A 10,581-nucleotide genomic window follows, 5' to 3' on the forward strand; every position below is an offset into this window, starting at 1 on the left:
TTTTTGGTTTTCTCCGAGATACCAGCGATAAAAAGTACTGTAAAGAATTTCTGTTTCTTTTTTACTTCTTTATTAACAGTTTAATTGTTCTGAAGGCTGTTCCATTCACAGAATTTCTTATGTAGTCTTCTATTTATGGTGGAGAAAATCAAGTTGAGAGGGTAACCATTGCTCAATAATATTCTGATAATTTTATCTAAGTTTTTTGTATGAAATGGAGGATGTGTGTGTGTGACAATATTAGAACTCTATCTATAGTATTAAACTCACTATCACTCCAATTTTTTGGTATAGTGGATGTTGAGAAAAATAATTAAGATAACGTCCAGAAGATGTAGGTTTCTGATACCAGTCATGCGATATGGAGTCATTCTTTTTCATTCTAATCAGAGTTCAAAAAATTGAGATTGTCACCTCCCTCCTCCAGTGTAAATTTAAGACGTGGAGCTATTAAAGGTAAGATAGAAATCGTTAATGTGTGTTTTGTTAAGGGGTTACACCACCTTGCGCCTCAAAAAAAAAGACAAATATAGAGAATTTTTTTCAAGCGTACAGTAAAAGCAGTTGAATTTTCTTATGAAGTACTTTATGAAGTGTCTTTTGATGTGTAAAAAAAATTTTTTTTTTCATTTTTTAATTACAAAATGGCGGCTTCAGAGTCCATTCTCGAAGGTCCGATTTTTTCGGGTTCCAAAACGGGCGTACCAGTACCGCCTCCAGATTTGAACCTGGAACAAAATTTGAAATGTTTTCTTTAATATGTGTTATAAACTACTGAACCATATAGGGGAAAAAATATCGTTTTTTAAGAAAATGGCGAGCATTTGAAAAAAAAATTGATTTTTTGCATAAAAATGTCATACTAAATTGTTTATAAAAAAAAAGTTTATAATTTATCGTAAAATCCCTACGTGGTTCAGTAGATTATATATGTGAGAAGATACCATAAAAATTTCAAAGCAATCGATAAAGATTTGTAGGCGCTAGGAGTACGCCCGTTTTGAAAAACGTTGTTTCAAGAAAAAGCGAGTTAAACATTTTAAGATCAATAACTAAAATATACCTTTAATCTGCGATGCCTGCGCCATAAAGTTGACCTTCCAAATTTATATTGAGCTCTTCTTCTTCTTTTCTGGTCGATTTTGAAGCAATTCGAGCTTGTTTTGCAGCCTCAGTCAAAGATCGGTCCGATAAGTGAATACGGTGTTGGTCTGCCTCGACGCAGAAATTGTAACAATTTGTTCCAATAGTCATGTCTAAAGCTTTTATAACTTTCATTAGGCTGCTAATACCTCAGCAAATTGCCGTAAACGACCGGTACGAGAATTTTTATGGCCATGAGACATTTTTTTTCTTATTCTAGAGGAGTTTAAGGAAGGTTTTAAGCTAATAAAAAAAAAATCGATTTTTTTGAAGTCGCAAAGTGGTGTTACCCCTTAATTACTAATGCAATGTCGTCTACATAACGTATATAAAATGAAGGTTCTGTCATCAATCTATTAAAGGCAAATATCTCTAAGTCTTGCAAAACTATGTCTGCAATTACCGGAGATAATGGAGAGCCCATGGGAAGTCCAAAGGATTGTCTATAATATTTGTCATTGAATGTAAAAAATGTGGAGTCAAGAATTAATTTAATCGCATTAAGAAACTCTGTCTTAGATAAACATGTGTTAACCTGTATCAAATGCCATCTATTATTAATACCATCCAACACTAAATCCTTTTGAACGTTTGTGAACAAAGAAACCATATCTAACGAAAAAAGAGTATCGTCATTAGAGATTTTTAATTTATACAGATTTTTGGCAAGCTTGTTTTTGAAAGCTGTTACTAATGAACTCTTTGCTGCGGACAAACTTTTAACTATAATTTTATGCAAAAAGCATGACAGATTATGCAAAGGACTTCCAATAGATGAAATTATTATCCGTTATCCAATGGTTACCCTCTCAACTTGATTTTCTCCACCATAAATAGAAGACTACATAAGAAATTCTGTGAATGGAATAGCCTTCAGAACAATTAAACTGTTAATAAAGAAGTAAAAAAGAAACAGAAATTCTTTACAGTACCTTTTATCGCTGGTATCTCGGAGAAAATCAAAAACTTTTAAAGAAGACAAACATCATTAAAATAGCGTATAAAGGTGTCAATAAATTAAACAATTATATTAGAGTACAGAAAGACAAACTTCCACAAATGATGCACACTGACGTAGTTTATAAGGTTGAGTGCAAGGACTGTGATGCATCATACGTAGGTCAAACGGGAAGGACCCTCAAAACCAGAATTAATGAACATAGAAACTATATCAATTGAAATACAGACCAAAGATCGGTCATCATACAACATTGATTAGAACATCGATTAGAATACACGATTTTGATTGGGACAATGTTAAGATTCTAGACCAAGAACAAATTTTAAATAAAAGACTCATATCGGAAATGATTTTTATACGCAAACAAAAGAATGGTTTAAATATCCAATCAAACACGGAGTCATTAACTAAAGCATATGACTTCTTATTTGAAAATAACTGAAGTTTCCTCTCTTCAATATATCTATTATTTGTGTTTTGGTTGGTGATTTGTGTTTGACATTAATTTGTTTAGATATATCTCAACGCTAGCATAGATGACATGTATATTTTATTATTTTAATGAATATCATGTAAGTTTTATCCTTTCTTCCGTTTAAACTGTTAAACTTATTCTATTTGTATCTACATTCTAATTTTAATTTTAATTTTTAATTTAATTATATTAACAAGAACTTGTTTGTGGTATAGTGCTTCGGGTAACTCAATGAGTTCGTACATTGAAAAGGATCCGAATCTGTATCGAAACGTAAGAAGACAATTGTACAAGAAATTGGAATGAATAAATCTTATTGCACAACGACATCCTGTGTTTGGCTCCAAAAGGCATCAACTTAATGACTAGAGATACAACATTTTGTGCATAATAAAAATATTATTATTAATATTGGCGAGAGACGCCGGTGTACATATCTCACTCGTACTAGTAACAATGTGTGAGACAGCGAAAGGACACCACGAGCCGGCATCACGTCCAATTACGCTTTCTCTCTCAATCGTGCGCCTTGCGCTAAGGACAGAATATCGGAGCGCCCCCCACTACTTTCTCCCTTCGCACTCCTCGTCTCCGCGCTCAAGGTAACATGTACGTGTGCGCTTCGGTACGAGTGTGTAGCGCCGCGCATCGAACGCCGGGGGACACCATTCCTGCCGGTGCGTGTACATTATCACACGGACAGATAATTTTTTAATCAACGCTTATGATTAGTCAAAATTTAAACGTTTATACTTAGAATGTTTTATACATATTTTCAAAATGATAACAAAATTATGAAGAAATTACAGATTATTTTAAATCACGTTTAAAAATAATATTATAAATTTGGTGACGGTTTACTATCCGGATCATAAGTTGTTTTAATAAATAGCAGTATTTTTTAAATCTGTTCTCTAATAAAAGTATATGGAAATGTATTATAAAATAAATGATAAAAATCTCAATTTTTAAGTATAAGTACATTATATATTTAAGATTATTTACGTAGAGTTACATTGCAATGCATAAATTAGTTGTCCAATAAGTAAACAAAATATTTATTTGTCCTATATCTTTGTAACTAATCAGTGAATTCCAATGAAACTTTGCATAAATTATTTTGAATATTTAAAGTATGTACTTATGAAAAAAATATAAATTTTTTATCTTTTATAAAATTTTAATTTTTAACAATAAAAATAATAAATAAAATAAATAAACTACAAAAATGTGTTATTAAACAAAAATATAATCTTATTCACACAACTTTCATATGTATATAGTTTATTTGAAGTGTAACTATTAAATATACTTCCAAATTTAATTTTCTTCGCAAGGATTATATACGCCTAATCTATCTTTAAAAAATTACTTTATAAAAAAAAATTATTTGCACTTTTATTACTTAATTTTTTACGAAGTTTCACGCTGTCATAATATTATCCTCGAATTTGAGGATACCCTGTATATAATTCATATTATATCGCAAGATATATTATTATTTTTAATTAAACTATGATATATTTACGCGCTATAACATATTGGTACAACAATGTTAATAAAGTATTTTGTTATATATATATATATATATAATTGTATGTTTGTTTTATTATTGTATATATAGAAATCCGAGATATATCCTTTATTCCTTAATTGATATTGCAAGAGGTATTGAATACATGTGCTAATTGAATATATCAATACTGTTGATGCTTTGTTGTCGAGGCAACCGCAGCCATAACGTCCGTTAGTTTGGACATATTACGTTTGTAGCGCATCGTAGTGCTACACGAATATTTGGCAAGTTCGAAACGCATTTTTTACTTTTAGAAAACCAAGTGCGAAACAGCTATAGAAAACTTCATTATGAGTGAAAATGTGAAATTTATTGTGATAGAAGTAAATAAATTACTAGGACGAAATTACAGTATAATCGAATTCAATACCTTAAACACTGAAGACTTATTACAGGTATTTCTCTGGTATTTTATTATTGTAACATTTTCGAAAAATTTCATACATTTTCTCGTAGATATTATGTAGTGTTCTGATGAAGATACAGCAACAAGATGATTCGGATACCGATTTTAAATTGAATTCGCTAGAAGAAAATTCTATATACGTCTTAACAGCTCTTCGAATACTTAATTATCAGCCTGATGTGGATCCTATAATATTTAGGTAACAATTAACTTCTCTATATACTTTGAACGAAATACATTAATATTTTACCTATTCTATCAGATCTTTCAAAGAGTAATGCAAAGTATATACATATACAGAGGTTAAAAGTTTACAAAAGAGAACCCCTCCAATAGAGCTCTCCAATAACCTTGATCTTGGCATATATTGTCAAGATCACGTTCATGAGTGACTTTTAGAAGGTTTTAGCTGTCACTCGTTATTCGAGTGAAGTTTAAGAAGTTATTAACAAATAAAGTTGACAATATAAATGTGTTTCAATTTTATAATTTAAACTTTTAAATACCATATTACTTGCATACTTATAGGTAAGTGCAGCTTGGGCGGGGAAAGGCTTTGCGTGAACACATTGCATAGTTGTATTAAAAGCCTCTAAATCTAGCCAAAATTATTTTTATGTTAAATAAACTTTTTAAATCAATTTTGCTTGAAATGATTGTTATACTGAAAATAATTTAAAAAAACAAAATATATACGTCATGTTTATTATTCACAAATTATTTGCCATCATCATCGCTATTATTCGCAGCAATTGACTCGCACCAATTTGGAAAGTTGATTCTGAGATTTAATAAAGCGTTGACATTTACTGAAAAAATTTTTTCTCTTTTTTTATCTGAAATTGTCCGAGAAAAGAAATGAATATATCAGATGTTGCTAATAGAAAGTTAATATCAATGTTGATATCTTTTTTCGAAATCTTGCGAGTATAATGTATCCTAAATTATTTTAAATGTTTCTTTCTTGAGCTTCTTCTGACATTTGCTCTATAGGAAGTAATACAGCAGAAATAATTGCGGAGTCATGTGTAAGATTTTATGAACACTAGCTGGCATGTTATATTATACTAGAGATAAAAGTTAATAAATTATATAGTTCGGCTTTTTGGATTTTTGAGAAAAAAGATTTGAGAATATAGCAGATATAACAAGAATTAATTCATAGATTTGAAGTAATTTTAAAAATTATCCCTTGCGGATATGAAATTAATACAAATTCATTAAAAAAATACGGTTTTTGCAAATTTTTTAAGAGCATCTGTATTAATTTCATATTTACAAGATATAATTTTTTAAAATTACTTCAAATTATTGAATTAAATCTTTATTAATTCTTGTTATATCTTCTACGCATCTTTAATTTCAAAAAAATTTTGCTGTTTCGATCATTCATGGTCTCATTTCATCAGGTTTTTGTTGCTCTACAATAAGTCTTAATTTTGTTCGAAATTTTCTCTGAATTTCTTTTTTGTGCCGAGATACAGCTATTTATTTCTTTTCATTTCTTTTAATTTGTCATTCTTTAACTTTTAATCGATGAGAAACATGAAGCAAAAATTCGAAAAAGTAAATTCATGCATATAATGTTGATAATTTGAATTGAAATGTGATGTATCAACTTCTTTTGATTATTCCGCATATAAAAATGTTACGGTAAAATTATTAAAAAATCAACATTTTATGAGATTTTATACTTTAATCCGGCAAATATAGATGAATTACAAAATATAAACTGTTAATTTTTTGTTTCTTGTCAATGATTGATTTCAATCATTTTTTGATATTTTTATAAATAAAATAATGAGAGGAATCAATTGATATAAAGAAAACACATAGTTTATATAAAAAATTATCCATTTTCCTACATATTTTTAAGCAGCTACATATTTTACACTATGTATTCGAGAGCACGCGAAGATTTTTAATATATTAAATTGATTTTACAATTCATTTTGTATTTTTATGCATTAATTTCTGCGTCCGACTCCTATTGCCCTTTCTCTTATTATTCTTGTAGTTTTAAAGCAACTGCAATGCATTTTCTTTACACCAATTAATCATCTAATTATTCTGTTCATAAAAGTATTAAGGTACGATTATTAAAAAATTAATAATTTACGAGATATTTAATATTTCGTGTCCATATATGTGTCCTAAGGGTATAAAATATCTTGTAAACTATTTGACTCTTTCGTACTTCTATCTTAATACTTTTATATGCAGAATGATTGGAGGAGTCATATTATGTAAAAAAAAAAATATATAATTCCATTCAAAAAATATTAGGTAATCTAATTTTAGAGACATTTTCTCAAGGTCAATCAAGGGCATCATCTTCTCCTCTTGTAAATGAACAACTTTTGTCTAAAACATTTTTGTTTTAAGGAGATATTCTATTGGATGGACTAAAATGGACCACCCTGTGTACAGGGTAATTATATACTATACAAATACATTAATATATATTTAAAATACATGAAGTATAAAGGCTCAACTGATGTATTATACAATGAATAAAAATAAAGCTGACACAGATTTTTCATGTGTAAAATTAACCCTTATTGTACACTTTAATTTTTGGCATTCTTACTACACACGTTGAGTCCTGTTCTGGATTAATTTTCATCATTCTTACAAGTATATAAAGCGATTATTGAGCGATTTTTACGTATATTTTGGCATTTTTAGAAAACAGATTTGTAAAGTTGCCCAGATAGCCAAATTTTCTGAAAACAGATCTTGTAAAATCTTGCTGCAAACTTTGTTAGCAAAAGGGATATAAATTGACAGCAAAATTTGATATATCATAATGTCGGCAATTTGCCAACAAATATGTAACAAAATTTGATGTTACAATTTGGCAGCAAATTAACAACAAAATACGAGTAAATGTATTTATATAAATTGACACTAAATTGGCAGTAAGCTTTACGTAGCACGTTACCTCTTTAAGGACAAGTTTGCACCAAATTGACAGTAAGTGTTGCGTAGCACTGTTTGACAGCAAATTGACAGAAAACTTTGCGTAATGTTATTTGACGACAAATTCACGACAAAATTCGCGGACATTAACGAGTTAAATTTTTCGAATTTAAGAAACCACACAGACTAGGATAAAAGACGTAGCATTGAAAGATTTTTCAGTTGTGTTTTAATGAAATAATTTTTTTTAAGTGGAGCATATAATATGATTCCCTCAAGGGCTCCAAGATGAAAGCATAATACTTTTTTTGAGATCTTGATTTTAACTTGTCGATTAAATAAGAATAAAGAAAATCAATCTTGATAACAGTGTCAAGTACCGGTTTCCATTACAAAAATATATTACTGTCGTTATTAAATTGCCAGTGATTAATAATTTTTTTAGTATTGAAAACACTAACTGTGTTTTTAATACTTAAATTAAGTAATTAATCATTGTCCAATTTAATACTGCCAATATTATACTTCTGTAAGGGTCAATGACCATTTAAATGGCTGCAAGATATCAAATCTTGCTTGGATTTTGCCGTGAATTTGTCGTTAAATAACGCTACGCAAAGTTTGTTATCAATTTACAGTCAATTTGTCGTTAAACAGCGTTACGCAAAACTTGCTGTCAATTTGGTGCCAATTTGTCCTCAAACAGTGCTACGCAAAGCTTGCTGCCAATTTGATGCCAATTTGATGCCAATTTGCTGCCTAGTTTTGTAACGCAAGCTTTACATGCAAAACACAAGCTTATTGCTGACATAGTTGACAACGGATTTGCTACCAAACTTTGAGCGAGTTTAATATCAAATCGGCACCAAATTGTTGGCAAATTGCTTACTGGGTGTATATTTATAACAATTATAACTAAATATAATTAATAAAATGAAATAAAATGCACTTTTTCATACAAAAATGTAAAACTTTGAAACAAAAATATTTAAAGAAAAACTATGTTTTAATTGTTTAACTTGAAGTTAACACTCCAAACTACAAAAGAAAAAATGGTTTAAGTATCGGCTATCCAAAAAATTTATATTTAGTAAAATATATTTATGAAAAGTTATATTTAGTAACCTGAAAATGATGTTTTTTTAATATGTATGAATGGCTATAAATTGAAGATATATTGCATTTACATTGTAAGCAATGCATTTCATTATTAATATTGTGTTAAAAAAACTTATAATTTATTAGGAAAATGTTTTTTTTATAACATTACAGACAACATTTAACACAAGGATTCCAAAAATCAATGTATTTATCAAGAGCTAATATCAAAATTTATGTCATGAACAGTTGCTTTAAATTAAGAAATGAGTGTCCGTTTTTGGGTAAATATATTTAAGTACTTTACCCGGGATTGGACAAGGTTGCGCGGTTTAACAGAATAAGTACTGAATTTTATGTTTTAGACAACGAGCATCACTTCTGTTGGGTATTTGAATAGATCCGGACGGGATTTGTAATATACTTAAACCTTTATTATAACCTTATTGTTACATACGAATATTACCACGCGAATAATAATAAGAAGGCGGGGATCACGGTAAAAAAAACCAAGTGCGTCGCCCCGCGAGAAAATAGTGAATAATGTATACCAACCTAAAGAGACGCTCAGCGGGTATAACAGAATACCAACATATTGACCTGTTTACATGAACATCAAAATAAAATATCCTTAATGATAAAAAGGGGTAGTGGAACAAATTAAACTATAAAACGAATACGCACATCTCCACAACTTCTTTTAATAATTTAAAATTGGGATAATTAATTTGATATTCAATTTTAATTAGTCTATGATGTAGAAAAGGTTTATCTTTACTACAATCAATTTTATTACTTCTGTTATTAATAAAGTTTTTTTTTTGGAAAATGTTTTTATGTCTGGATGGATTTCGATTGGATTTTGGAATTGATGAAGTTTTTGATAAAGTGGGAAAGGATCGACATTTAAAAATAAACTTTGTTTGATTAGAAATTTGATCCTTTTAATTTGGACACGCCGTCCGGCCCTTTTAAGCACTCAAAATTGTGATTGAACTAATAATTCCTTCAAACCAACACTTATATTTCTTGAAGATGTTTAACAGCGCTGCCATTCAGTCACTTAAGTCACTTTTTGTCACTTTTTTTGACAAGTCACTTAAAAATTACTATTGTAATACTCCAATATGAGTCACTATAATTACCTTTTTTCTTTAACTGACATGAAATTTGTAAAGTATGAGCCACTCATATTTTTTCTCGGGTCAAAGTGTCAGCAAATGTGACCAATATGTTGTTTTCGTTAAAAAAAATTTATGATTTTTATTTTTGCATAATTGCAAAAATAAGCAAGATGTGAATTGTGTCCTTTAAGTAAAGATAAAAAAACTATGAGGAAAGAATGTCTGTCGTGCCTATACGATCCATATGTGATAAACACAGACTCTATTGTGTACTGAGATTGCAGTAGCAAAAAGTAACGTTTTCTACGTATTTTACATTTTTCACTTACGTTTGTCTTCAGTATTATTAATAATAATAATTTTACATTAATAATAACTTAAAACAATAATAAATAGTCTTTTATCCGAATTTAACATTTCTTTACATCTAAAAAACGACCATCTTCTATTTTCAAAACAAATAAATACCGAAATTGTATATATAGGCTACGAGTAAACGCTGGATGTCGAGTGCTAAATTAAATTTTAATATTTATATAATTTTATATAAAATTTTAAAACATAGTTAGGAATATACAATAGACTTACGTTTCAACCTTCATTAGGTCATCCTTAGTATAACACAGTATAGTTAATAATAAAATTCGCAACACAAAGTCGGTTAATAAAAGAATTTAAATTATACAATGATATACAAAATTCCAAATCACTTTTCTATTCGTTTCAGGTAACTTCCATTCCATTATAATCCTGTATTGATCAATCGTAGTAACATTGTCTTACTTCGATCATTGCAATCCTGAGATAATCGTTCTATTCATTATTACGTTTACTAATGTTTGCCATTCCCACTTGCCACGGTGGATCGACATCACA

At 29.1% G+C, this 10,581-nt stretch overlaps 1 protein-coding gene across 1 annotated transcript in view; it reads left to right on the forward strand.

The window, feature by feature from the left end:
* Positions 1-4,218: 4,218 nt before the first annotated feature.
* The window catches only part of LOC108724991 (intraflagellar transport protein 81 homolog), a 110,092-nt gene continuing 103,729 nt past the window's right edge, over positions 4,219-10,581 (forward strand). Inside the window, exons 1-2 of the mRNA XM_018451736.1 lie at positions 4,219-4,550; positions 4,612-4,760. Coding sequence (XP_018307238.1) covers positions 4,446-4,550; positions 4,612-4,760 — 254 coding nt within the window. The 5' untranslated portion in view covers positions 4,219-4,445. The remainder of the gene's footprint in view (positions 4,551-4,611; positions 4,761-10,581) is intronic.

This window comes from Mycetomoellerius zeteki, unplaced genomic scaffold (genome assembly GCF_001594055.1).
Source record: "Mycetomoellerius zeteki isolate Tzet28-1 unplaced genomic scaffold, Tzet1.0 scaffold32, whole genome shotgun sequence".
Lineage (NCBI taxonomy): Eukaryota > Metazoa > Arthropoda > Insecta > Hymenoptera > Formicidae > Mycetomoellerius > Mycetomoellerius zeteki.